A 27520-nucleotide genomic window follows, 5' to 3' on the forward strand; every position below is an offset into this window, starting at 1 on the left:
AGGCGCCCAGCAGACACCCCTTGAAATCCCATCAGACCTCTGGGCTGGAAGACGTCCTAGAGACCAGCTGGTCCGGCTGCGCCATCGAACAGGGCGGGAGGCTGAGGTGGCAGGCTGTGGTGAAGGGCAGAGCACAGCCCTGGGCTTGGGTTCTGGAGCTTATCAGTCACCAGCGTCTGGGATCCTGGTGGCATAGTGGTTACCCGTTGGGCGACTGCCCGTAGGGCCCGTCAGCAGTAGAAGGAAGAGGAGGCTTTCAGTTCCCACAAAGGGTTTTATCGTCACAGAAATCCACAGGGGTCCTACAGGGTCCCTGTGAGTCAGTCACCACGACGGACTGACGGACGGCAGTGTCCTTGGTCTCATGCCTCTGTTTTGTGCTCTGTGCAGCAAGCGTGTCTACAGCAGAGGGGGCAGCAGCGGAGTTGTTGTTGCCACCTCGTTGCCTGGTCCTCCTCACAGGGATGTGAGCCCCCCCCCCCCAATGCCTGACCTTGAAGTTCATCCCATGGCGCCTCCTTGAACTGGTGCATAGCACTGGGGGAGGGACAGCTTGTCCAGCTGGAGATTGCAGGGTAGGAGCACGTCTCCTGCATCTGATCCTGTTCCTACACACACTCACACTCTTTCTCTCTCTCTCTCTCTCTTTCTCTCTCTCTCTCTCTCTCTCTCTCTCTCTCTCTCTCTCTCTCTCTCTCTCTCTTTCTCTCTCTCTCTCTCTCTCACACACACACACATGCACGCACGCATGCACGCACGCACCCCCTACCTTCCACCCAGCCTAGAACCCATTGGAATTCGGAACTGCAGCCAAGACAAGGCCTCAGGGTACTTCCTGTCTGTCTTCCACAGCAGGTCCCCTGGGGCCTCCTGAGCTGGGACTGGGGGAAGTGGGGTCCGCATCTCTCTTTGCTCTAATGACCTCTGTGGTCGCATAGATTCTGATAATAGCCACAGCGATACGTTTCCCAAAAGAAAAAACTCAGGAGACACCCACTGACCCTGGGTCTGCCCACGGGGACTCATGGTCATCAGCCAAGCCCTTGCCAGAAGTCCCCCTCCCCATTTTTCAGTAGTTGGCCTGGGTAACCAAGGCTTGACCCTGCAGCCTTTGCAGGCGTGGGCCAGGAGTGTGCTGGGGAGCGGTCAGACTCCTGTTCATATGAAGGGCCAGGGGCCCCCACGCCCTCAGAGTCCTGCTCAGCTCCTTCTGCATTTACTTCAGGGTAGCCTCTCTTTCCTCCTCCTCCTCGCCCCCTGTCTTCTCTGTCTGTCTGTCCCCCTTCCCCCAGCCCCTTAGCTGCGAAGTGTGGCCAAATTCAAGCTCAGAGGCGTGAGCTGAGTTTGTCCTGGCTGACTTCTGCCTCATGTTGGGTCTGCTGGGCTTTGAGGACAGGGGACCCAGAGCCTCGGGGAGGGCATTTCTCTGCTTCCCTTCAGGGCCCCCACCCTTCCCTTCCCTTCCGCCTGGGACTTGAGCTGTCCAGTCTGGTGGGTGCGTCCTTGGACACACCCTGGTGTGTAAGGCAGCGTTGGAACTTTATTTCCCTCCTCCTGTGGCCCCTCAGTCTGCATCTTTGAGGGTTCATCTCCATTTATGGAGAATACGTTTGGGGAGCCAGCTCCCCTAAGTACAAGTAGACCGTGATCCCTCTGATTTGTGCGTGGTTTCTCTGAAAATCACACCAGCTTATAAGCTTAGGAAGAGGATGTGTTTGGCCTGTAAGGGCTCGGCCCTGCCACCCTGCTTCCTGGCACCCAGGGAGGATCCCAGGGGATCCCAGAAACCCCAGGAGGCCTCTCCTCCCTATCCCTTTCTCTATTCAGATGTCTCACATCCAACCACCACCACCCCCAGCCAGGACATGTGACCATGCGGGGGTCCCTAGGCTGGCATGGGGCATGTTCACACTCTCCATGTGCACAGCCCCCCCCCCCGGTGCTGTTTGTCCAGCAAGCCTCTATTGTGCACCAGCCATGTGTGGGCGCAGAACAGCTCACACAGAGTCCCACTTGCATTAAATGGCAGCCACATCCCTGGTAGTGTGTCTGGGAGCTGGGCCCCGTCAGGTGTGACGTGGAAAAGCAGACAGAAGCACTCTTGCCCCTAACGCAAGCCTGCAGCAATCAGGCACCCACGGGAAGCTGTGGGGTGAGGTGCTCTTGGCTTTGCAGGGCCTGGGCCGTGGAGAAGGTGGAGGGGTGATGAGAATCAGAGCCTCTGACCCGCAAGTGGGTCTAGGTCAGGAGGACTGGTGATGGTGTGACGGCCCCATCAGCCACACAGGGTCTGAGTCACACACCTTGGCCTTGGGCTCCCTGGGCCTCGGTCCCATTAGCATTGCCGTGACGGGGCCCAGGGTGAAGGACACCAGTGACATCGTGCCTGTGCAGTGTCTCTGCGAGGGCCTCTCTCAGGCACGCTGTCCCCGCCCAGGAACCTGGGGCTGCCAGGCCCCCTACTGTTCTTCGTGGAATGTGAGCTAGCCCCCATGGGCCTGCGTGCTTCTAACCGCTCCATCAAGGAAGCCCGTCTGGCAAACTCATTCGCAGCCTGGACGTGCACGATGACTTTATAGTGACCCTCCCGGCAACGTGGGTTCATTGTGACTGGTGGGAAAGGAGGCGCACGCAAGGCCTCAGGCAGAGGAAGTAACAGAAGAGGGGCTTACTAGGCAGGGCTGCAGTGAGACAACAAAGGTTTGAGGTTCTGAACCGTGGGCAGATTTCCACATCAGTAGCTCTGGACACCCCAGCGCCCCGAGCGGCCCCATGCCAAGGGTGAGACCAATAAAGCCCATGACCACTTGAGCTGTCCCATGGGGGCAGGGGGCACTCATGCTGGATGCCTTTCTGTGAGATGGAACTCAGGGCCCTCTGGGACCCCTTCCTGCCTGCATGAATTGCCCAGCCCCTCCTGACCCTACATAAAGACAATGGGGATTTAAAGTGGAATTGGCTGGACTTTGGGTTCACTGCCCGCCACCCTCAGACCCCAGGCTCATCCTCTGGCTCACATCTGCCCTTCCCCAGCCCATTCTGGACCTCCCAGGCCATGACTTTGAGGGTCCAGAGTCCCGCCTGGAAGACCGGTCACTCACTGAGGTGGGTTGGGGGCCCACCCAGCAGAGACAGAGACAGGCGGGAGGAGGGCAGGGCCCTGGAGAGTTCAGTCCTGACTCCGAGGCAGCAGGAAATAATGCACATTAAGCACCTGGCTCTGGGCCATGTTTCCGCAGCTCCTGTTTTTAAAGCAGCACCTCCTGGGAGCTTCTGAGGAGGAGGGGGCGGGGGGCGGGGGGTGGGTAAGGAAGGGGCGGAGGCTTGGCAGCCAGGCCTCTTCTCAACACCTGGACTGGGTGGGCCGGCCTGGTCTGACCTGCAGGATGGGAAGGACACTGTCCCTTCCTCCAGGGCACCCTGAGTAACGATGCTGCCGCCACCAACCACTACCACCTCAATATACCCATCACGAACTCCGGTGGGGTCCTTTACGCACAGGCATAGGCTGGCAGGGGACAACAGCGCTGTTAGGCAGTGGGGTCAGGGCTGGAGCAGAGCGGAGGGGTAGTGACAGCCAGTCAGCAGGAGGTCCCCCTTCTCAGATGGGGTGGTCCTGGGCCCGGGAGGTGTTGGAGCTGGGTGCAGTGTTGGAGCTGGGTGCAGTGAGACCGGGTCTGAGCCTCTTTCCCTGCTGCCCTCTGGGCAGGGGACACTTTCCTTGGTGATGGCAGGTCTGAGGGGCCCAGCTGAGGTGACATGCCTGTTTTTCTTCTGGAAGCTCAGGGGGAGGAGATAGGGGACAGGAGAGGGCACCCCGAGGGGCTTCCTTCTGCCAGGAGGCCAATCTTCTGTTCTTCTGTGGCCTGTTCTGTGTCTTTGTGGCACCGAACTCAGCCCTCAGCCCCTGCTGGCTCCTTGCAGCCTAAGGGCCCTCCTGAGGCCACAACCCTGTTCCCACCTGCTGAGCACATAACCACCCCGGGTCTGCATCTGTTGAGGGTTTCCTGGGGGTCAGGCCCTTTTCAGTCCGACGTTCCAAGCTGTGGTCTTGCCAGTCCCGTTTTCCGGAGGGGCCCTGATGGCGCAGCGTTGAAGCACTTGGCTGCAGTTGGAGCTTGCCGCTCTTTGGGAGAAAGGGGAGGCTGCCTGCTTTAGTGGAGATTGACAGCCAGCCTGGGAAGCCCTAGGGGGTGCCCTACTCTATCACGCCATTCTGGGGGTGGGGTATCTTTAAACTAGAATCCACTGCTTTGGCTCTGGGTTTGGTTATACTGGGTGCTCCGTCACCCTCATTTCTTCTGAGCCCACCACAGGCTTTTCGCACCAACTTGAAAGTCCCTTTTGATGGGTTCTCCTGATGGGAAAGGCCACACACAGAGCCCTTGGGGACCCCAGTCACGGCGCCCCAATACGACTGGGACCTCCTACCAGGAGGATGCTGGTGTTGCCCCCCGGGACAGGTTAGGAGACTGAGGCTCTCAGAAAGCCTGAGGGACTTGCCTGGCCAGGAAGCAAGGTACACCCGTTCCTGTCCTGGTGGCCCCCACAAAGGAAGAGCATTCCACAAGCATGGGCTCTCCTGCTGAAGGGCCCTGGCCCAGTCACCCAGTTAAACACCATTGAAGCCCTCAAAGTGACTGCACTGGGACGAGAGGGGAAACCGCCATCAGATTCCCCTCCTGTCTCAGACAGGAGGCCATTCATCCCTCCCCCCCCCCAGCATTCCTGCGACACAGACGCTCCTCCAGCTGTGTGCTCTGACACAGTGCCTTCCCTCAGCTGCTGCTTCTCCCACACCTGACACCGTGAGCCCACAAGTCTGGTGAGGCCAGCCTGGAGGCCACATTAGCTGGGGGCAGCCTCTCCGATGCACAAGGCCGGCCGGCCCCAGAACGCTGCCCCAAGAGGTTCCTCCGCGGTCCCTGGGTAGGATAGGGGCGCTCCCCTCCCTTTCACTATCTCTGTACCCCATTCCTCTTCTCATCTTTGTTCAGGCACGCCTCTCCTTACACACGATCACCACTAGCCACGCTTCTCACCCACGCGGCCTGTGTGAATATGAACACCGGGGCCCCAAACAGAGCTAGCAAGAACCACCCGTCCATGCTCCCAGCGTCATGGAAACACGGCCATTCCCCGGGGAAAACAGGGCGTTTCCGGGGAGCCCGCCTGGAGCACCTCATGGAGCCCAGATTCCCTCCGGCAGTCCCCTGGAGTCATGTGTGGGTGAGGATCAGTCTGGAGACCCCTACAGTTCTTGGTGAAGGCACAAGCGGAGCACACCAAGGCAGCCTGCACAAAGCCCACACAGGCTGAGCTCCAGTCCCGGTGCTGGCATTTCCTAGCTGTGTGATTTTGGACATGCTACACTACCTCTCTGATGCCCCGTGTCCTCCTAGACCTTGAAAGTCCCTTGATTCATTGCAAGGGACACGCATGCCCCTTGGTTGGCATGGGAATAAAGCTAACCAGCTGGCTACCACCAGCAGCAGCCACATCCACCATGTGCTGAGGGCCCACTGGGTGGCAGGCACCGCATCCATGATCCCTACGAGCACACTGACCCCACGCGTTAGGGCCGCTTCTCCCATTCCACCAAAGGGGAGGCTGTGACCCCGAGAAGGGTACTGACTGCCCAAGGCCAGGCAGTCAGGGCATGAAGGGGCTCAGTTTCTAACTCCGACCTCTCCAGCTCCTGGGGATGGCAAGGACTGTGGCTACCCGCTTCCCTGGGGCTCGCCCACTGCCCAGCACAGTGGCCTGCACCTGGGAGGCCCCCAGCCGATGCTCCATACATTGCCTTGTCCCCACCCCCAAGCGGGCTGCAGTCTGCCCCATGGAACTGCAGGGAGCCAAAACCCTGCTGGTGGTGGCAGCCGAGGGGTGAACTGGGTCCGAGGGCTGAGTGCGGGGGTGGGGGGGTAGGGGGTGTCATCAGCTCAGAGCACCCCCAGCGCTGTGCCGCCAGCGAGTCCTGACACCGGGTTAAGTTGCTTGGCGGCATCTGGCGGCAGCTGGGAGTGTGCCTGGTTCCCATTTGGGCGCTGTGGTTTTGATTAGCTGTTCTGCGAGGCGGGCCTGTTGGTGAGGCCATGGGAGCTCCGCAGGAACAGAGGGTCCCCCGCCCGCCCGGCGGCCGCGCCCCCCCTCCCCCCTCCTGGCAGGCCCAGACTCCAGATGTTCCGCGCGCTCGCTGGGAAGGCCTGCTGGCGCCACAGAGGGCAGAGGGCAGGGAAAGCACGCGAGCTGGAAGCCCAGGCACTCAGTCACCGCAGGCCTTGGCCGCCGGCCCGGCCTCTGCTGGCACATTCCCCAGCTCTCCCCTGGCCATCTGTTCCCCAAAAACCCTTTCAGAGCCTCATCATCACTCAGGATACAGCAGCGCGAGCAGCTGGTTTGGAGGCAGGGGGAAAACCGTGCAAAAGGTCCTTTGTGAGAGAGGAAACTTGCTCATGAATAACAGGGCTGGCGGCCGCGAAAGTTGGCGGCTGGGATTCTTGTTGCTCCGGCGGCGCCGCGGCTGCCTCCGCTTGACTTTTTATCTCTGCGCCCGGCTCCCCTCCCCCCTGCGCCCTCCCCAGCCCACCGCGCCCAACTCCTCCCCCCACCCCACCCGCCCCTATTCTGTTCGCTTGTTTCTTCCTCCTCTTACCCCAGTTGCGACGTTCCCCCCTCCCCTCCCTCCTTGAGGGTGACTGAAGGCCCCCTCATTAGGTCTCCTGGAGACCACAGAACTTTTTTTTTATTTCCTCCCTCAAAGCTGTTAAAATTGGAGATGGTTGGAAATGACTGCTTTCATAAAAGCTCAGCGGGGTGGGGGTGAGGGGGCTGGTGGGAGCCAGAAAGGTGGGCCCGGGGTGGTCCGGTTAGTGGTAACCCAGGGTGGGGGGGTGTCACACAGTTATTACACCAGGCACCCAGAATACACCACAGGCAGAGAGCCGTGAGCAGGCCACAGGCAGAGGGAGGGAGGGGGGCTTAAGGTGGACACCCCCCTTTCGGAGCATCAAAGGGCACTGGGGAGACAAGCAGCCGTGGGGGGAGGGCGGGGAGCAGTCGTATTAATAAACACCCCAGTGCCTGGGCCCCTCAGCTGATCCTAGCATGACACACTGCCTTTTTTAAGAACCGGCGGCCCCCGGAGGCTTCTGGGAGCCATCTGCTTGGAATCTGGGCACCTCGTGGGAGCAAGCGGCGGGCAGCCTGTCGGAGGCCTGTGGGGTGCTGGGCAGAGCTGGCAGCTGGGAGGCCAGCCTTAGGAGGGAGGGGGAGAGAAAGGCCAGGCCTGCCTCGCCCCCCTCTGGGCCCTCCAAGGATGTGTTGAAGTCAGGCTGGGGGCATGTAGGTGGGCAGAGGGTGGAGGGGCAGCTTGTCAGGTGGTGGTGATGTGATCATAGGTCAGGATGGGGGAGCTTGCCCTTCTCAGCACCCCAGTTGCCCTTCCCATGGCTCACCTCTCCGCTCTTCCATCAGACCCAGAAGTCTGGCGGCTCCTTGTCCCAGCAGTGGAAAAAGACTGTCAGCGGCGTTGCTGTGGGTGGCCGGCTCGTCCCAGCTTGTGGATGCGTTTCTTCGGCACCTCACTTCTCTCGCCTGCCCTGTGTTTCCCCTCCCCACCTCAGCTGCAGGGATGCAGGCCCGGTTTTGATGTTTATCTCTCTGGAAGGCACATTTATCTCACCCAGCCAAGGGGCTCCCGTGCCAGCTAGGGGCATCCTCCCCAGGGGCCGCAGACAGCACTGACACAGTGGGCAGGTGACCCGCCCCATCAGCGCTGCCTCAGAGGCTGTGGGGTCTCTGCCAGGCGGTTCAGCCCCAGGAGCCCATGCAGGGAGCAGGAGAAGACCTTGCCCACCTCCTGGCACTGCTATGGGCCTCCTGTGATAAATGAAGCAGGGATGCTCTGTGCACTCTGCCCTGGCCCCTGGCCTTGGCCTGGACGCTGTGATGGGGTAAAGAGCAGGAAGAGGAGGAGCAGCGCGGCCCACAGGTTGCTGGGTGAGGAGGCCAGCAGGACCGAATGACCAGGACCACCTTCTAGCCTCGAGGGTGCTGGAGAACAAGAGCTGGGCGATGGGGTGGCGCTTCCCGCAGAGGAACCAGGCTGACCTACCAATCACCCAGCCTTGGGCCCCTGGCCCTGTGGGTGGAGGGCAGGGTCAGAGGGAGCCCGTGGGTCACTGTTCCCGTTGGTCTGGCCCAACCCAGCCCAGGAGACTGACAATAATGAACCATGCCTCCTGAGCACCCCAGGGTAAACATTTCTCAAGGGCACTGCAGGGAGCCACTGCCTCCTTTAAGACCCTCCTGTCTGCCTTAGGCATTCCATCCCCTGCCCATCCGATGCCCACCCAGCTGCCCAGCCACTCCCCGCTTGGTCAGCTCCCACCAAGCCCCTGCCAACAGCCCTGCAGGAAGCCAGCTCTGGCTCCTTGCTCAATACCCTCAGAGTGCCCCCAAAGGCCAAGGTGGAGGCCAGCTTCCTTCACAGAACAGCTGATGCCACTACCCCTCCCCCATGCCCTGGTCCCAGCCAGTCACGCTCCCGTCCCAGCTTACCCTCCAGCGGCATGGGACTCGTAGCCTTGAGGGGCTATTTCTGGCTCTGTGCTCATGCCGTCCCTTCTGCGTAACATGCCCTTCTCCCCTGTCTGCCTGGAGGACTCCTGCTCATTCTGGATGTTCGGCGCATCCCGGGAGCCCGCCCTGACCTCCTCCTGTGGCACAATGCCTCACTGCCCTCCCCCGGTGACAGGTGTGCCCAGGCCCTAAAAGCAGAGACGGGATGTTACGGGATACACTCTTTCCATGACACGCCGTACGTCACACAGTCGTCCCCACACAATCCTTGCAGCTCACGGCATGTGCTGAGTGCCTGGCTAACCCCTGAGTCCCTCCACCTTTGTGTCTCAGCTCCTGGCACACAGTAGGACCCCACATAACAACGTGCTGCCCCTTCAACTAAAACAGCCTCCCATGGGTGGGGCTGCTGGCAAGGAGTCTAAGGAAGCATCAGCGTGGGGTGCCGGGCGCGGGGACTGCAGGAAGGACCTGGCTGTCGGGGAACACTGGGCTTTCTCCTCCACCCTCCGTTCCAGGCAGCTGTCCCCCTGTTCTCTCCACTCAGCCAGGGGAAGCTCTGTGTTTCAGATAACAGAAGCATGGCCCTGGCAGCTTCGGCGTATAGGGGCTCGGGTTTCTCATGGCTCTGAAGTCGGAGAAGGTGGGAGGTGGCTTGGTGGCAGCCTGCCTCTGGGCCTCTTGAGGTCTATGCATGCTTGGTGGCTGCCCGGGAGAAAATAAAAAAGCTAACTTCCATGGAGTCAGCTCTGACCCCTAGCAACCCTGTAGGATAGACCGAAGGACACTGCTGTTACAGGTTTCCTACATGGTCAATCTCAAAGCAGGAGCAGACCGCATCGCCTCCCCCACTCAGTCTGGCTAGTGGTTTGGAACCCCTGACCTTGCGGTGAGCAGCACAACTCAACCCACCATGGCACCAAGGCTCGCGTGGTCACACGGTGGCCACCAAAGCAGCGAGCATGTTGTCCTCATGTGGCCTCCAAAGGGAGGGGTGAAGGCAGAGAGCACGGCCGGGGTCACCCTCCTCACTGGGCCGGCAGTCTTACCAGGCGCCCACTCTACACACCCCACTGTGAGAGGGGCACTGCCTGAACCAGGGGCATAACCATGCCTCTCTGCTGGGAGGAGCCCCTGGGTGGTACCAATGGCTATGTGCTTAACTTCTAACTGAACAAGTCCTGGGAAGAAAACTTCATACAACCCCCCCCCCACACACACACACACACTCACCCTTGGAAACCCGATGGAACAGCTATTTTATGCACCCCGGGGTCGCCAGTCCACCCCACGGCTATGGGTCCGGGCTTTGTCTTTAGTCAGCTAGGCGGGCCAGTGGGAGAGCAGCCATAGGACTGGATGAGCCCCAAGATGGCACTAACCAGAGTGGCAGCCATAACCACAGTGGCTCGCCATAGCCCTGGGACAGGGTGGCCGGCAGCCTCGTTTTTTTTGGTGGATTGCCCTGGCCCTGGCCCCCTCCGCACAGCACTGCATGGCTCCCAGAGCCTCTGCCCCCACAGCTCCCTTGAGTCCCAAGACAATCCCATGGGTCCATGTGAGCCTTTCCCACGAGCCCATAATCCAGGATGGGGGGCTGGCGTTTGCTTTTAGAGGGTCATTCCAATGTCAGTGTGGGTAGCAGTATTGTCTACTCTGAGAAACACTGTAAGCAGGAGTAAAGATGTGCCAGTGTGAGGGCCCAGGGAGCCACGGGGGTGGAAGGACACTGTCACCTGTGGGCCTGCAAGGTCTGGAGCAGTGGGTGATGGGCTGCACTGACCCAGCAGGAAAGGGACAGGAGGACCCGAGTGTCTCCTCCCCATCTAGGATTTAGAGGCTTTGTCTCTCCACCGTGTGTGTGTGTGTGTGTGTGTGTGTGTGTGTGTTACCACTGAATCCATTTCAACCCATCGTGACCCAATATCCAACAGAACGAAACAGTGTCCGGTCCTCTCCATCCTCATGATGTTTCCCATGCCTGAGCCAGCCCATTGCTGCAGCCACTGGGTCAGTCCCTCTGCTTGACCCAGCATGATGTCCTTCTCCAGGGACTGGTCTCTCCTGACAACCTGTCCGAATATGTGAAGACAAAAATCTCACCAGCCTTGCCTCTAAGAAGCACGCTGGCAGTACCTCTTCCAAGACCCATTTGTTCTTTTGGGCAGTTCATGGTGCAATCGGATGGGCCCCATTTCCAAATCCAGGTGGAAAAGGGGTGCACCCTGGGAGGTGACTAGTGGTCTTTGAGGTTTTCAGAACTTGCCCCCCCCACACACACACACTGAGAAGTCAGGAGCCTTGACGATGGGGTTAGAACCAGGCATCTGGCATCTAAAGGCAGCACCAGAGAAGGGGTGAGCTGCTTGGAGCCCATCAGACCAGGCTGTGCTGAGTCTCCCACCCTCCCCAGGAGCAGTGTGCTGTGCCTGACTTCCTATCCACCCCCTGCCCTGCCACCTCGTACACCCAGACGGTGGGTGGCAGCAGCCTGGCTGCTCGCACAGCTAGCCCACTTTGTCCCACCCCTGGTACATGTACACACAGGGATTCTTTACTTATCCCATCCTTCACTTCCACGGGGAGTTGCTTGATGTAGTGGTTACACATTGGGCTGCAATCCTTGGGGTTGACAGTTCAAGGCCACCAGCAGCAACAAGGGAGACGACTGGGTTTTTCTACTCCTGTAATCAGTGACAGTCTTGGACATTGACTCAATGACCATGAGTTTGATTTTTCCAGTTACATGAGCAAGAAAAGTGAAGGGAGTGTGAATTCCATTCTTTTTTCTGTTTACTGTGTACCATGCATGTTCTGTTCTCCTTGCTGGCGTCACACCAGAGAACAGGCCAGGACCCCACCTTCTGGAATGTAGAGCTAAGTTACACTCCTGAGGAGGTTCAGAGCCATCCCAACCCCCGCCCCCCATTGCCCTCTGTGCAGGTCTCCCAAGCTGAGCTCTCAGAAGGCTCGGATCAGCTGAACAGAAAGGGCAAACTGCTGTGGGGTAGGCAGCCCCCAGAGGCAGGGACCCTCATAGCCCTGCAGGTCCCACCAGGGTCCTGATGGGCGGAGGGAGACAGAAAAACACTTCAGAGCAAAGCCAGAGGCCCCCAGAAGCCAATGAGCTTGGGGCTGTGCAGGGCAGGGCCAAGAGGCCATATGGCCTCAGGGACCTGGGGAGTATTTTGTCAACTGCTGTTCCTGGGCTGACCTTGAGTTGTCAAGAGGAAGCTGAAGTACATCCAGTAATGTCTGACTGGGAAGGCAGGGAAGTGTAGCCGTCCTTGGGAAACGGGCTGTCCGAGTTGTTTTGGCACAGAAAACCCCAGACATCCTTTGAGGGAGAGGTGGGGGTGGGGTTCTCGGCTGATCTGTGGCTCATTCTCCTAAAATGTCCGTGCTGGGGCAGGGCTGCTTGCCTCAGGGCTCCCTGGGATATCCCCAGGGCTGGAAGGGAGATTGAAAAGCACACTGACTGCCACTGAGGAGCTGACAGGCCAGTGGGGTGTGCACACGCACACACACATACACACGCTCTGAGCCCCCAGCTCTTTAATCCTCACCCACTGTGAGCAGTAGATGGCTACTATCACTTTGCAGACGAAGGGGCAGAGGCAGGGCCAAGGTTAGATGGATGGAGGCACCGGATGCCCCAGCTGGCAGATGTAGCCCCTGTGCAGGGTGGCCTATGTGGGTGTACAGGATGGTACGTGTATCTTGTGCATGTAGGAGGGGATTGTGGGGGGTATGATTCTTCCTAGCCTTGGCCTGTCCCGTGTGCCTCTAGAGGCTCCTCTTCTGCAGTCGTTGGTGGGTGGTAGCCAGGGAGTAAAGAGCCCGGACAGAGAGGCCCCTGGCCCGGCTTGGGTCCCTTAGAGGGTCCAGAATCTGCACCTTGGAGGGAGGTGCTCCAGCAATGAACGAGCTGAAGGAGGCCTCCACACATCTTTAAACTGTGTTTGGGTAGTGTCGCACCCCGGCACTGAAATTGCTTGATTATTTCTCTGCCTGCAGGCACCTAATGAGTTGGCCTTGAACTGCGAACTAAAAGGTCAGCAGTTTGAGTCCACCAAACTGACAAGGGCTTCCTACTCCCGCAAACAGTTTGTCTTGGAAGCCCGCAGGGAGTTCCCATAGGGTCAGAGAGTTTGGCTTTGGAGGGGCCTATAGCCTGGGTTGGTGCAAACGCTTTGCACAGGTGAAAGGTTGACGGTGCCACTGAAGAAAGGCCTGGAGATTGGCTGCTGGAAAGCCAGACACTGGGAACGACTCTGACACACTCGTGGCCATCAGTCAATGCCTCCCCTCTACCCCCCCACCACCCCACCTGTGTCCCCCATGGTCATCAATAGCTACAGCTGGACTCCCCCTGGGGAATCTCCTGGGGTTACCGTGGCCTTTGCCAGGGTTAGTGTTGGCCAGCACTTGGGCCTCAATTGACATGTCTGGCTGGTAGCCCCTCCCCCTCTGCCGTTTTGCAGGAGGGACTGGTAAACAGAGGCACCGGGAGAGGGGGGGGGTGATAGGCCTGAGGAGGTGGGGAGAGAGAGATTGATCATGAATCAGGGCTTGCCAATAGCGATATGTGAACAGGGCCTTCCTCACCTGGCTGGACCACCTGTCCACACAGCTGTTGGCTCCCCTCCAGGTATGGAGGAAGGACACAGGCTCCTTGAACTTCTGGGATCCAGAAGAGCAGTGCTTATCTGGGAAGAATTGGCTGGAGAGCATCCCAAGACTGGAAGCAGATGGGAAGCTGCAGACAGCAGGACCTCAGGCCCTAATTACAGAGGCCAGCTTGACTGTCTGTACTGTGGGTGGGGTTCAGTGAGGGCCAAGCCAGAAAGACGGACTGATGGCCATGGGGAGACAAACAGAGAGGGAGAGAGATGAAGAAACAGTTGGCACAGAGACACCCAGACAGAGAGCTAATTGGAGAGAAGAGAGAGTGCCCACAGCCCCAGAGACTGTTGGCACAGTGGGGCCTCGGGTCTCTGTGACTGCCCCCTGTGGCCCCTTGTGAGCTCTGGACCTGGCTTTGGGGCACCGGGTCTCCGCTGCCGACTGCCTTCCTGTAGGCTCAAAGGGGGTGGATGGAGGTGAGGTTTTTGTAGAACCCAGGCAGGTGGCAGCTGAGTAGATAGGCGGCTTGGGGTCCTGCCAGCCTTGAGGTCATCAGAGTTAGGGGTGTGCCTTGCTCTGTCATTTCCTAGTGGTGTGGCCAGGGCAAGCGAGGTGACCCCTCTGGGGCCTGCATTTCCTCATCTGCCGGGGCAGCGGCAATACTGACCTCCTGGGATGGAGTGAGAAAATATGCAGCCTGGCACGCTGATGCTCCTGACAAGGGGGGAACTGAGTTGCCCTTGGGCTTCCAGGCCTGGGAAGACAGGGCCACGTCTAGGTGGACCTTCCCTCAGGGAATCGGCAGGGACAGTGCCACTCTACCAGCCACTAACTGGCGACACTGCAGAATGTAGGAGGAGGTGGGATTGCGGGCTTCAATAGTTCCCAGGAGATGGGCCGTTGGGTTACGAGGTTGGGTTTGAGTCGTCCTGGTGCCCCCACCTCAGAGCATCATAGTTTTGATCGTTGTGGGGACTGTGACAGGGACTCACTAAAGGTTTGCCTACATTACCTGGGAGCCAGCTCCACCTGCAGCTGCTTAGCAGGGGTGGGGTGGGCTGTGGGGTGACTGGCTCGCCAGCATTGCCGGGCACCTGTTTCCTGTAGACAGGAATGTTCTGCTGTAAGCCTGTCACCAGCTCTGGGGTTTGGACATCGTCATGGGGACCTGCCCAAGCCCCATGTGTCCTCCCTCCCAGTTTGGACCTTGAGAGAGCTGGAGCTAGGGGAAGCCAGGGGCGTGGGGCAAGCAGCTCCCAGAACACAACCAGAAGGGGTGGGACTGGCAGCCTTTACGAGAGGGGAGCCTCAGCTATTCTGGAAGGACTGGGGGTTCCAGTCCAACTTACAAGCACCTCAGAAGCGAGGCCTGGGGGGTCTTCTTCTGAACAAAGCAGTCATTGAAAACCCTGCGGGGAACAGTTCTACTCCCACACACAGTGGGTGGGTGGGCGGGCAGGCTGCTGTGAATTGGAATCCCCTGGAAGGGCAGCTGGTCCAGCGTTTTCCTGTGGTTAGGCAGCCGGTCTGCTGCCCCAGGGGCAGGGATGCCTCACCCCAGGGCCTCTCCCAGAGCTGGCACCTTCCTCTGCCATCGTACCTACTCCAACCCACAGCAGACCTCCATGTGGTTTCTGAGGCTGTAAATCTTTGGGGGGCACAGTCAGCCTCCCTGTTCTCCCAAAGACCGCAGTAGGGAGGACTTCACGCATGTTTGCGGAATCCATGAACTGTCTCGTCTCCCCCTTCACGGCTCCCAAGTGGACTCTGCTGGCTCACCTGGCCTCTGATCATCCTGTTGCAACTCCGAGATGCCCGGGACCTCTGAGGGCCCTCCCAGCGGGACACACTGTGATCCTTGAGTCACGCCATGTCCCCGCCCTCCGGCACAGAGAGCCAAGCCCAGCTGCTCATGAATTTCCTGCCTGTCGCCCCTGGCGCCTAGGCCAGGCGGGGCGGCAGGCGCTAGGGGTGGGCCTGCCAGTACCTGCTTCCAGTTCTTTGGGCTATTTGGAGGCCGGAAAAGCCCAGGCCGGTGCCTGCGTCCAGATTAACCTCAACAAAGGTTAATCAAGAAGATGATGTGAAAACGGGTCTCTCAAAGGCAGAGCGATCTGGTCTTGAGTGTTTGTAGGAAAAATACGAGCCAGCTTACAAGGCAGTCTGCACGGCAGTAATGTGTTTTTAAATTAAAATACTGTAGGTCCACCGTTCTCAACCTGTGGGTCGTGACCCCTTTCACAGGGCTCGCCCGATTCATAACTGGAGCAAAATGACAGTGATGAAGTAGCGATGAAAATGTTATGGGGGGGGTCACTACAACTGTATGAAAGGGTTGCGCCATTAGGAAGGTTGAGAACCACTGCTCTATGGGTGAACACATCAGCACAGGAAACCCAGTCATCGGTGAAGACTTGGAGCCAGTCGCTTTCTCTAGGTGACTTAACACCCCACCCTGTGCACTCCAGGGGCTTTCTGACTCTCTTACTGATGCGTACCACCTGGACGATTCTGTAAATCATGGCTTGTTTCAGGAGGTCATTGGTTGAACACAGACTGGCAGTGGGCGAAGAAGAGGCAGTTTCTAGTCAGTGGTATTCAGACTTTTTAGCCTGGGCTGCCACTTCATGCTTTATGAACTGGGCACCCAACGGTTGTGGACGCAGGACCCCTGCCGTCATGTGCCACCCCTGTATGCCGGCCTCCATTGTGCCGCTGCTTCTTTGCAGCCAGCCTAGAAGGTGGCTTCCATTGCCGTGCCCATTTTAAAGGTGGGTAAACTGAGGCTCCGGGAGGTTAAAACAGCCTACCGGGGCTCCATAATCGGCCGGCTTCGGTGTCAAGATTGGATCCAGTAAGAACCATGCACTAAACCAGAAGCCCTGTCTCACACACATACTGGTCTCTAAGAAGGAAGAGTCACGTTAGTGCCGATTTGGTTCTTGAAACCTATTTCTCCCGTACCCTTTCTGCTTTCTTCCCCCTCCTCCTCCTGCTCCTCCTCCTCCTCCTCCTGCTCCTCCTCCTGCTCCTCCTGTACCTCCTCTTGCTCCTCTTCCTCCTCCTTGCTCCTCTTCCTCCTCCTCCTGCTCCTCCTCTTACTCCTCCTCCTGTACCTCCTCTTGCTCCTCCTCCTCCTGCTTCTCCTCTTGCTCCTCCTTCTGTTCCTCCTCCTGCCCCTCCTCTTGCTCCACCTCCTCCTGCTCCTCCTCCTCCTCTTGCTCCTCCTGCTCCTCCTCCTCCTCTTGCTCCTCCTCCTCCTCTTGCTCCTCCTGCTCCTCCTCCTCCTCTTGCTCCTCCTGCTCCTGCTCCTCCTGCTTCTCCTCTTGCTCCTCCTTCTGTTCCTCCTCCTGCTCCTCCTCTTGCTCCACCTCCTCCTGCTCCTCCTCCTGCTCCTCCTCCTCCTGCTGCTGCTCCTCCTCTTCCTCCTCTTCCTGCACCTTCGCTGTCATCATCTTCATCTTTTAAATCACATTTGAGATCTGGCCACTCTTTTCAGGACAGATCAGTTTAAAAACTACAACAGCAGCTCGGCTTCCATTCCACTAGACATCTTTTCTTCACATAGAAGCCCTCAAAATACCTTCCATATAGCAAGAGCTAGCATTTTAAGAGCGTGGGAAAATGGTCAAAGGAGGAGAACAGACATCATTGCCTGGAAAGGAATGAAAAGGTGAAATAATTTAGATGGCAGGTCCTTATCAGTATTTTCTGAGTGGCCCTGAACTCCAAAAAACAGCCCTGTAGTGCCCACATGTAACCAAGAGAGGGGAAGGAGCCACTGAAGGCCAAGGTCTGGCTTAGCGAGCAGAGGGTACAGGGTCGGGCTTAGCGAGCAGGGTTGGTCTCCTGGACTGAAGAACTATTAGAAATAAGGATCCGGGAAATGCTGGGGCTCACCAGCAGCAGCCAAACCACGGGAAGCTGTTCCAGGATTCACAGAAACTGCCCTAAAACAGTGTGTCTGAAAGTGGGGATGATCACGGGGGGCACTGGAAGAACCCAGGGGGGCTGCAGGACCAGACCCCTGCACTTGATCCTGGATTGTGAGCTATAGTACAGAAGTCTTGCACTGCCGGGGGGCGGGCACAGGGGAACTTTATTTCTAAAAAGGGAGCAGGAGGCCAAATAATTTTGAGAAGTGAATGGAATGTCTCTCGCTCGCTGCCATGGAGTTCATGCCGATGCAGAGTGATCCTGGAGGGCAGGGTAAAACTGCCTCTGTGAGTTTCTGAGACCAATTCCTTTTGGAAGTCAACAGCTTCTTCTTTCTACTGAGGAGCGGCCCAACTTGTAACCACGATGCCGGCATGGCTCCTGGTTATTGATGTAGACACGTAAAACAGCTACACTTGAACTAGGAAAAGATGATCTCGTAGTGTACAAAGAGCTATAGTAACTGAAGAAGTACTTGCGACTGGAAATATCCACTCCTTCAACAAATGCTGAGTTGGCTATGTGCACCAGGCACGGTTTTGGTGCTGGGGGGCCCAGTAAGCGAGGTCTGCATGGCCCTAGTTGCATTAATTACTCCTGTGCTTACCTTGATCAACACAAACCGGGGCATAGGATGCTTACTGGTTACTCCCTCCCTGGCTGGGGCTCCCCCGGTGAACAAAGCAGGCCAGGCTGCTGCTCTCAGAAACTGGCCATGTACCACAGACACAGGTGCAGCAGAAAAAGGAGGATTTCTGATCGGGATAAGCCAGCCCATTTGCTACACCGACAAAACATGTTCAGAGCCTTTAAAATGCTACTACAGGAAGCAAAACAAAAAAGGTCAATACATTGAAGCCTAGAGAGCTGGGACTTGACCCAGGACCAAAACGTGTGTGAGAACGAAGAGTCAACTCTTTCAAAGTGGTGGAAGGAAGTTTGTGAGACCTGGGGAGACCAGGAGGTCCCATGGCGTTTCTGCTCTCCTAGGTACTGCAAGTGTGGCTTCATAATCCGTTTAACCATGGGGTATGTCTGTCATCCATGTGCGCCCCCGATCTGGACCAGCAAGGGAACGAAAGCACAGAGAGGGGAAATGAGCTGCCCAAGATCACACAGCTGATTCATAGCAGAAATGGTTCTGGTACCTCTGGGCGCCCGTCTTCTTCCCACCACGGCCAGAAGACAGAAGGCTTCCTGGGACCTCAGATGTATGTGTTGGCTGGGCGCTGGGGACACAGGTGCAGGGAGGACACCGGGGCAAGGGCCAGGGCTTGTGAAGGTCAGGCCTTGCTGAGAGAAGCTTCCCCGCCCCTCAGTCTTGGGTGGTAGAGGTGGCTGGAGCAGGCCGGAGAGCTGATGGAGAGCTTGGGAGTGTGCCCAGACTGCCAGCAGCCTGGACGCTGTGTCCAGTTACGTCTGCCGCCGGCCCAGCCCTCTCCTCCTTCCCCAAATCACAGGCAGATTGAACGAGGGGACTGAGTCCACGCCAGAGCCCGCCCAGGCAGCCCGTGCCCACCGGGATGACGCGGCCGTAAATTGGCCCGAGGACCACAGACCCCAGGACCATCCCACAGGCTTCCTTTCCACTTCCTAATCCTCCTCCCGAGACTCCATAACAGAAAGCAGATTCCTGCTGGGGCCAGCCCTGAGAATGTGAGCCTGGGATTGACCACATCAAGACACAGCCTTCTCTCACTTTCCCTCCCCCCTCCTTCGGAGCCACTCTCAGCTGGAGAAAGCGCCACTCTCCTGGCCCAGTTCTCTGCCCCCCACCCTCCAGGGCCTCCTCAGACCCCACTCCTGCCTTGCACCTGGCTGGGGGCCCCTGGCACCGCCTCAGGCCTGCGACAAGGATGCTCAGCAGGGCCCGTGGCTGCCAGGCCCTCCAAGCTTGCGGTTTGGCTGCGACCTGGCTCCCCAAGCCTCCCTTTCAGCAAGAGCAGCCTCTGTGGGGTAGAATAAACACTGATCTGGGTTCAAGTGCTGCTGCTGCCAGCCCCTGGCGCTTCCTCCTCGGGCCTGTGACTGCTCACCTGGAGGGGGCAGAGGGTGAGGAAGCTCCCTGGCATGTGGCTAGAGCCTGGCAGGTTTGCCTTTCATTTGTTTATTTTAAAAGCGCTTAGCTGTTGGCTCAGGTTGGTTGCAAGAATCAAAAGGGGGGTGGCGGTTTTGGACCTGCTCGGTGAGGCGTGTGCTGTACCAGGTTAAGGGGCTGTTTGAAACTGTGGAGCACAGCTCTGCTCTGACTCTTGAGCAGTCGCGGCGTTTGATGTCTTTACTGCCTTTTTTGCCCATTCTGGATGGAACCGACCCCATGGTAACAGTTTTGGGTCAGAGAGATGTGGGACCCATTCTCCCTAGAGGGCTATAGCCCCCAGAGCCCCCTTGACCCTCCTCCAGGTCATGTCCCCAAGTCTCATCCACTGGGGGTTTTCTCAAGAGCCACACCCAGTCCTGCTGCCACAGTGGCGATACTGACCCTGACCTGCCCTAACTCCAGAGACGGGATTAGGACTCCTCTGTGTGTCCTCCCCACCTCACTGCTTCCAAGTGGACCAGAATCACCTTGACCAGCTTTCCAGATTAGGGATTAGGGATCCACAGGCCAGACCTCGAGTCCATGACTTAGAGAGAATGAGAAATGTATTCACTGGCTCCTCCCTCCCATTGGACAGAAGGAGGGCACGAGGCCCAGAGAAACAGTGATAGCTCAGGCCAGGTCGCTGGTGGGCTGATGACTTGCTGGCCCTGAGAGCCGGTCTCTGGATTGTGATGCAGGACTCTTGTCTGGGCCATGGGAGGGAACGAGAGACATGGACAAGCTGCTCCTAGGGGAGGGGGAGGGCCAGTCAGCCAACCAGGGACCCACTTAGCCGGTGGTGGTGGTAGTGGTGGTTCTGATCAGATTCCTCAGCATTGTGCACAGGAACAAGAACTCCCAGAACTTCTGCCCTCTCCACCCTGCCCATTCCTTCAAACCAACAGAACCAGCCACACCACTCGAAGGCAGCGGTGGGAGCCTGGGAAGAGCACAGGTTCCAAAGCCAGGTGCCCCACTCACTTAACCCCTCGGCATGTAGCCTCCTGCCTGGACCATAAGGGACACTTTGGGGGCTGCTGGGAGGTTAAAATGAGGGGCAGTTGGCTCCGGGGTGCTGGCACCCGGTCCACTCTGGCATTGTGACCAGTTGGGATGCTTCTGACAATGAGCCGTCTCTTTCAGGAGTGACCGCCTTGAAGAACCAGACCAAGGACGCTGCCGCCGGCCTCTTCAGCACCGAAGGAGACAGTGTGTGCCCACCAAGTCCAGCGTCAACTCCTGCAAGCTGCCTCCAGACCCTCAGACTGCCGCCTGTCCCCACCCCCACCCCACCCACCAGCCGGGGCCCGGCCCTCACCCTGCCACGCAGTGGCTCCTCTGGCTCCTCCGCTGCACTCTTCCCTCTGCTCGGTGGGGAGGGGAGCGAGCCCTCACCTCCGGCCCCTCCTTCGAGGCTCCCTGTGGCTGCAAAAAGTCACTGCCAAAGATTTCACAGAGACACTGTGCATGGTGGGTGACAAAACCCCCAGACAGAAACCACACAGATCTTCTATCCCTTTGCTCCCCGACTTGTCCAAATCCCATCTCAAGCCAAAGACATGCCAGCAATTCCATTTGGACCACATGGGAAGGAGGGCATTTAGTGGCGATTGGAAGCATGATCTCGGTCTCTCACTCTCTCACACTCTCTCTGGGCCCTTGAGTTGGTCCAATGGGCTGGGTGCAGGGTGAGCCTTCTCTGGGCTGGAGTGGGAGGCTCGGGAACCACTGGTGGGTAGGGAGTAGGGTTTGAGTCCCTACTCTCCCTCCCACTGGGTGCTCCAGCCTTCTGATCCCCATTCTCCAGCTTGTCTGCATCCAGGATGCCTCTGTGACCCTGAGCACCATGGGGAGGAAGTCATCTTGATGACTGTCCCTCCCCCCCCCCCTCACTGGGGACTTGCTCTCAGAAGACTTGCCTGAGGATTTTGCTTCCCTAGCCAGCTCCTCCTCACCAGTGACCTCAGGGCCCAGCAAGCAAGGTGGCGCCCTGCTCTGCCTGAGGGCCAGAGGGAGGAAGGGACCAGGGGAATGGGCCAATATGTGTGTAGGGCGGTGGGGGGGGACACGTTCAAAGCCAAGGCCTACTCCTTCCTTGTGTTCAAAAGGCCAAAACAGCCCTCATCTGTGCTCTACCATCTGCTTCAAATTGAAGTAAAAGCCCCTACACGTCAAGACAGCCCTCCTCATGTTGAGTGAGTCTGTGGGTGACCAGCAGGACTTTGGAAAGTCAGAGGCGGTGTTGGGCATGACGTCAGCCTGGATTTGTGAATAGAGGTTGTGGTCAGAAACACTTCCCACCTCACGGGATCCTTGTCCCGCGTTTCCGTGGTAGGTATGGTGTTACCAACCCCATTTCACAGATGAGGAAACGGAGGTGCTAAGGAGACAGCGCTGGTCAGTGGCAGAGCCCATATTCAAATCAGGGTAGCCTCACTCACGCTCACCCCTTCCCTGCACGGGGGCCCAGAAGTAAGAAAAGGCTGCTAACGCAGGAGGGCTGCAGGGACGCCCCAGGAGCAGATGGACACACAGCTTGCCCTTGACTTTGACTTGATGTTGGCCTCTCTCTGCTCTGCTCTGAAGGCTCTCCGTGAGGAGCGGGGGGCTGGGGCTGGAGTGTGTGTGGGCCCAGCCGGCTAAGAGCCTTCTCCATGGCCCTCTGGTGCGTGGGCTGGCCCCGGTTCCTTGGTCTGGGAAGGAATCCGGGGACTTCACGGGGAAAGTGCTCGAGCAGCAGCCAGACAGAACGGGCACGGGATGGGAATAAGGGGGGTGGGGCACGTAGGAAGGGTCGGTCACCGTGGGGCCCCAGGCCCAGGCCTCGCCCTGTTCAGTTGTCCCTCTGAACCTCCAAGGAACCTGGTGGTGCCCCCTTGGGACACAGGAAATATGGGCCAACCAACATCAAACTTGTGGCTGTGAAAAGACCCTTTCTATGAAAGCCCACCGCTGCCAGGAGAGCAGGCCCACCCTCACCACTTGGAGGCATTCAAGCTCTAGTCCCCAGCACCACTCCTGGGCCTCCATGACATGACCTTGCCACCAGCTGACCCCCAGTGAGGTATTGGACCCCCAGCGAAGCTCTGGGAATAGGGGAGAGTGGAACCCTGCAGTGGATGTGTCTTCCTGCAGCTCATGATTCTGTCCAGGAGGACAGGCAGATAATTAGGGTGCAGCTAGATTATTAGTGGGGGCGGGGGGGTGAGTTTCAGGACAGAAGGAACTAGCGCTCCCTGCAGGCAGTTGGGCAAGTCTCTGGGAAGGGGGTTACATGAGTTGGGTCTTGAAGGATGAATAGAAGTTTCTCAGCAGAGCAATGGGGGCAAGAAAGGCTTTCTGTGCAGGCTTCTCAGTGGTAGCAGCATAGGGGGTGAACTGAGGAAACGGTGAAATAGGTGAAGTATTCATGCTGAAGCCCCGTTCCAGAGATCCTGAGGGGTTGGAATGGGGTGTTACCTGGACCATGAGGTTGTTGTTGTTTAAGCTCCTCAAGTGATTCTAATGTGCTGGCAAAGCAGAGACCCTCGGTCACCAGCAGACCGGTCTCTGGAGAGAAAGGAGGTCAAACCACTGACAATGGGTCACAGGCCATATTTGGTTAGCAGAAAATGCGGCTGGGACACACGCACGTGAACACACACGTACACGAATGTCTGTGAAAGACCTGTTGCCGCTAAGCCAGCTCCAAATCATAGCAATCTCCTGGACAGAAAACCTCATGGGGTTTCCACGGCTGGAAACCTTGACAGGAGCCGACTGGAAGCTGGCAGGTTTAACTGGCAACTAGACTGAGCGCAGTCACCAGGGCTCCTTGTATGTTTGTGCACATTCATGATGAAAAGCCCCTGTATCTCCTCTTCTCACCCAGTGTCCTCGCCACACGGCCATTGGTGTTTCTGGGTGCGCACGTATGTGCTCCTCACGCGTGCACATGTGCATACCCAACATGCGTGCACTCTCATTTAATGGAACCCCGTGTTTCAGGTTGAGCCACAGGTTATGGGCAGTCTCCCGAGCAGTGGCATGTAGTCCGCCAGGCAGCAGACCACGTGGAAATAGCCATGGCCCAGACGGTTGCAGGGCTGGCTGCAGGTGACTGTCAGCACACTGCCTCTGCGCCACCGTGTGCACCGGGGCCTGGCCCTGGCAAAGAGAGGGCCCTTTTCAGGGGCCCCTAGGACCTGCCCGAGTATGTCCATCTGAGAGGCCCGGGGGCAAGGGGGGGTCACACCTGAGTCCTGCAGTGCGCAGGCATCCTGTTTCCTGCAGGAAAAGATGGAGGGACCGAGCTTGACGGGCCCCATCAAGAATTTCACTCCGCCTGCACACTGCTTCCTGGCCCCAGACGGTGCCAAGAGAGAGCCTTCTGCCCCAGGGAGGGGAATCCAGAGGTCCCTGTGGCCCCTTCCGGCTCAGAGCTGGGTCATTTTCCCACACTCTGCTTGGGGACCTCCTCCCACCTCTTCTCCATCTTTAAGGCCTAGGGCTGTCTTATTACTCCTTCTCCTTCTCCCCGCTCTTTCTCACAGCCCAGTGGGCATGAGTGGGCCAGACTCTGGAACCTGAGGTCCAGACAGCCTCTCCCAGTTGTTGGGGTTAGGGCTAGGGAGTCAATTCTAACCCACAGTGACCTGACCTATGCACAAGCAAGTGAGACACTGCCCGGTCCCGCACCCGGCCCTCACTTGCCTCCCCCATACTGCTGCCTGAGCTGTGGAGCGGACATTGCCAGCAGCCCAGGCTCTGAATGAACCTGGCCTGTTCGAAGCAGGCCTCTGTCCTCTCCAAGGGTTTCCTTCCAGTCAGTTTGTAGGCCCCTCCAACACAGCTGCTTTCTGCTCCCAGGCTCCCTGAGGAGAGGGCAGCACAGAGGGACCCCAGCCGTCACCCTTTGCCCTAGGGTGTCCTTCTTCCCAGCACCTCCCTTCTGGTTTCTGCCCCTCCACTGCACTGCACCCCAAGTAAGCCATGTCTGCCCTCCTGAGGTGAGGGCCCCCCTAGAATGCAGATACACAGCTATGCCCAAACCCACACCCACTGCCAACGAGTAAATGATCGTGGCCCCGTAGGACAGCATAGAATGACGAATCGTGCCTGTGGGTTTTCGAAGCTGCCAATCTTCACGGGATAACCTCATTTTCCTCCTGTGGAGGGGCTGGTGCATTTGAACTGCTAACCGTGCTGCTCAGCAGCCTCACCACCACCAAGGCTGCTTCCTCAAAAAACATTCCCCAGCTCACTGCCACCAAGTCCATTCTGATTCAGAGCAATCCCCTAGGACAGAGTAGAACTGCCCCCTGCAGGTTTCCGAGAAGGCAACTTTTTCTACCCCAAGAGGCTGGTGGGTTTGAACTGCTGACCTTGTGGTTAGCAGCCCGATGAGTAATCACCTCGCCACCCGGGCTCTTCAGGCCCTTTTTTACTTACAACAGCCTTGTTTTACAGCTTCGAGCACGTGTTGACGCCCCAGATGGCACTGCCAATTGCTGGAGGGCAAAGATTGGATCTAATTGACCTCTTGGTTCTCCAGAGGGTCTGGCAGAGTCTGCATATTGATTCATTCTTGAATGAAAAACAGGGCAACTGTAATCACTCACTTTCCTTTCTTCCACAAACAGCTCTCAAAGCATCCAATCTGTTCAAGGCCCCGAGACCACAGGACACAGGCCGGGGTCCCTTAAGTAGGCCCCAGGGAGGCTCAAAGCAGGAAGGGGCACGGCCACAGAGTGGGGCCCCGCCCCCAAGTGCTTTGCTCGCTGTAGGGCCAAGTGTTCTGGAACTGGACTTCTGCACAAACGTGGCTTCGTGGCCTGGTGCCTGGCATCCAGTGGGTGCTGAGTGGGCATGGGTTGGTGCACTTGGGCTACCACATCTGCTCCCGCCGATGCCAGACACCACTGATCCATGGTGGCTCTTCTCACAGGCCTGAGAGTCTCTCTGACACTGTGACTCCAGCTGGTCCCTCTGTTGGCTCGGAGCCACCTCTGACGCCCTGCGTCCCTGTGTGTCACATCGCTCCAGTGGGTGGTTTGGGAAGTAGATCTCCAGGCCAAGCTTCCAAAGCCCTTCTGGGCGGGCCTGAACCTCCAACCTCTTGGCGAACAGTCGAGCACGTTGGCCACTGGCCCCACCCAGGGACTTCCCAGGCAGCCTTCAGCATCGGTTACAGAGATGAACACTCTTTGCCTAGCTGGAGTGCAGTTACCATGTGGATGCACACACACACACACACACACACACACACACACACACCCTGGGGGCACAACAAGCGTGGTGTGTTTGAGGACCCAGGAGGAACTTGTCTACTGGCTGGGCCAAGTCCTGCGGGGTCTCTCTGCCTCTGGTCTGTTCTGATCTGTTCTCCCTCTCACAGAGGGCTGGCAGAGGTTGCTTCCCAAAGCCCCTCCCTGATTAAAATCCTCTGCTGGCGCCTGTTGCTTCCAGGCTACAGTCCAGGCTCTTTAGCTGACACCCCCCGCCCCCCCACCCGCCAGACCTGTCACAGGGAATCCCACCCACTCTCCAGCCATCTCCAGCGTCTCCCCACAGTCTCCACCGAGTCTGGCCATCTAGGGGCGTTGGCCCCATCCCACCCGGACGGGGCCGGCTCCTCTTGCTCAATCATGCCCCAGTGTGCTCTTCTTCTGGCTGCCCACGAGACAGGCCTCTGCACCCCAGCATTTGTCACGACCGAAGCATTTCCGTTCCCAGCAAACGTGCCTCTGCGTCTTGTCCACGCAGGCCTGGGTTCCCCTGGGAATCGAGTGCTCTCAGTCCCAGGCCCCGGGTGACCACCCCTGTCCTGCTGACCCGCAGCAATGACTCACAAGCCCGGCCCCTTGCCTCCAGGACCCATCTTTCTTTCTCATATGAAAACGCATGAAACGTCTTCACCTCGGCCTGCTGCGGGTTCTGTGCGGAGCTCGTGGGGATGCTTACCATCCCCTGGCTCTCTCTGACTCTGATATCCTGGGCCCACTGAGTCCTTGTCCCTCCCTGTGGCCGGCCCCTCCTCTCCACCCTTTCCCGCATCAGCTCCAGGAACAGGCCCCTTCCCCAGACTTTCTCAGAACATCCTGAGCCCAGGGCAGTTGTCTATCGAGACCATTTTTTTCTCCTTTCTGGATGAATTTAAAATTTTTTCACATGGTCAAAAACACGTAAATAAACCATCACTAAAAAAAGCAGAAACTTGCCTTCGCATCCTAATTTATGTCACTAGCGGCAAGCATTTTTGACAGGTCCACCATGCTTCCGGCAATTATGGGTCAGCCCCCCAACCCCCCAGCCCCCCCAGCCCTCGCTGGCTTCACTTCCTGACACTACATTTCTGGGTGGTGACTCACCCAAAGTTGTCCCATGGCTGGGGTTTGAAGCCAGCCTCTTTTTCTTCAATCCAACAGCCCCCTTCCCCAGTCGCCACCTGTATTAGACAGGGTTCTCTAGAGAGACAAAACCAGATTGCTAATTATATATGTATTTATAAAGATAGATAACACAAGAAATGAACAGATAGATATATAATACAAGAATGAACAGTTAAATTATAAAGCAGTGCACATGGCTCAGTGCAACTCACTCCAGTGAGAGAGAGTTGTGAGACACTGGCAGTCCTTCAAGTCTTGAGGGCCGCCAGGTAGTCCTCTCGTAGGACTATCCCATGCTATCCCAGCACAGGCAGCAAACAGCAAGGTAGGTCACCAACCATCAGCCAGGTCGCCAACAGTCAGTCACCAGCTCAAGAGATGTAAATTCCAATTGTGTGGCGAGGCAGGTCTTAAAGGGACCTCAACTTACAGCGACAGAGTCCACAGGTTAGGTGTCCCACAGGTAGTGTAGCTTGCAAATTGAGGCACAGAACAAGCAAAGCAGCCGCACACCGATGATCAAAGAGTGAGAGACGAGAAAGGCGAGGCTCTCCGAGCCATTTATCTCTCTGCCCTTCAATTAATCCCACATGTGTTTATCGGCCAGGCTGGCACAATAAACTAACTATCTCACCACCCAATCCAGGCTTGACGGTGTGAGGCTATACAAGATGGCACCCAGTGGGAATGCCAGGGTGCTCACCTTCCCTCGGCTAAGCAGGTCAGAGGACTGCTGGCCAGTCTTCCCTCCAGCTCTCTCCTAACAAGGCAGCAGGGTGGCAACACCATGGGGAGTGGGGGCCAGGAAGAAGTCTGTCCCCTCCCAAGAGGTGGAGGGAGCCCTGAATTTAACCCTGCACAAGCCCAGGTCCCCACCCTCCATCAAAACCCTCTGGCACACAGACAAATGCTTTCAGCCTCT

General features: G+C 57.9%; 1 protein-coding gene across 2 annotated transcripts in view; it reads left to right on the forward strand.

Moving 5' to 3' along the window:
* Positions 1-21403, forward strand: part of ATOH8 (atonal bHLH transcription factor 8) — a 34400-nt gene extending 12997 nt beyond the window's left edge. The window contains exon 3 of one of the 2 annotated variants that reach the window (XM_075563091.1): positions 7477-8929. In XM_075563091.1, the coding sequence (XP_075419206.1) occupies positions 7477-7746 (270 nt within the window). In that variant the 3' untranslated portion in view covers positions 7747-8929. Of the gene's footprint in view, positions 1-7476; positions 8930-20371 lie in introns of those variants that run through there. The other variant, XM_075563092.1, reaches the window with a different exon arrangement.
* Positions 21404-27520: the final 6117 nt, after the last annotated feature.

This window comes from Tenrec ecaudatus, chromosome 11, assembly GCF_050624435.1.
Source record: "Tenrec ecaudatus isolate mTenEca1 chromosome 11, mTenEca1.hap1, whole genome shotgun sequence".
NCBI lineage: Eukaryota > Metazoa > Chordata > Mammalia > Afrosoricida > Tenrecidae > Tenrec > Tenrec ecaudatus.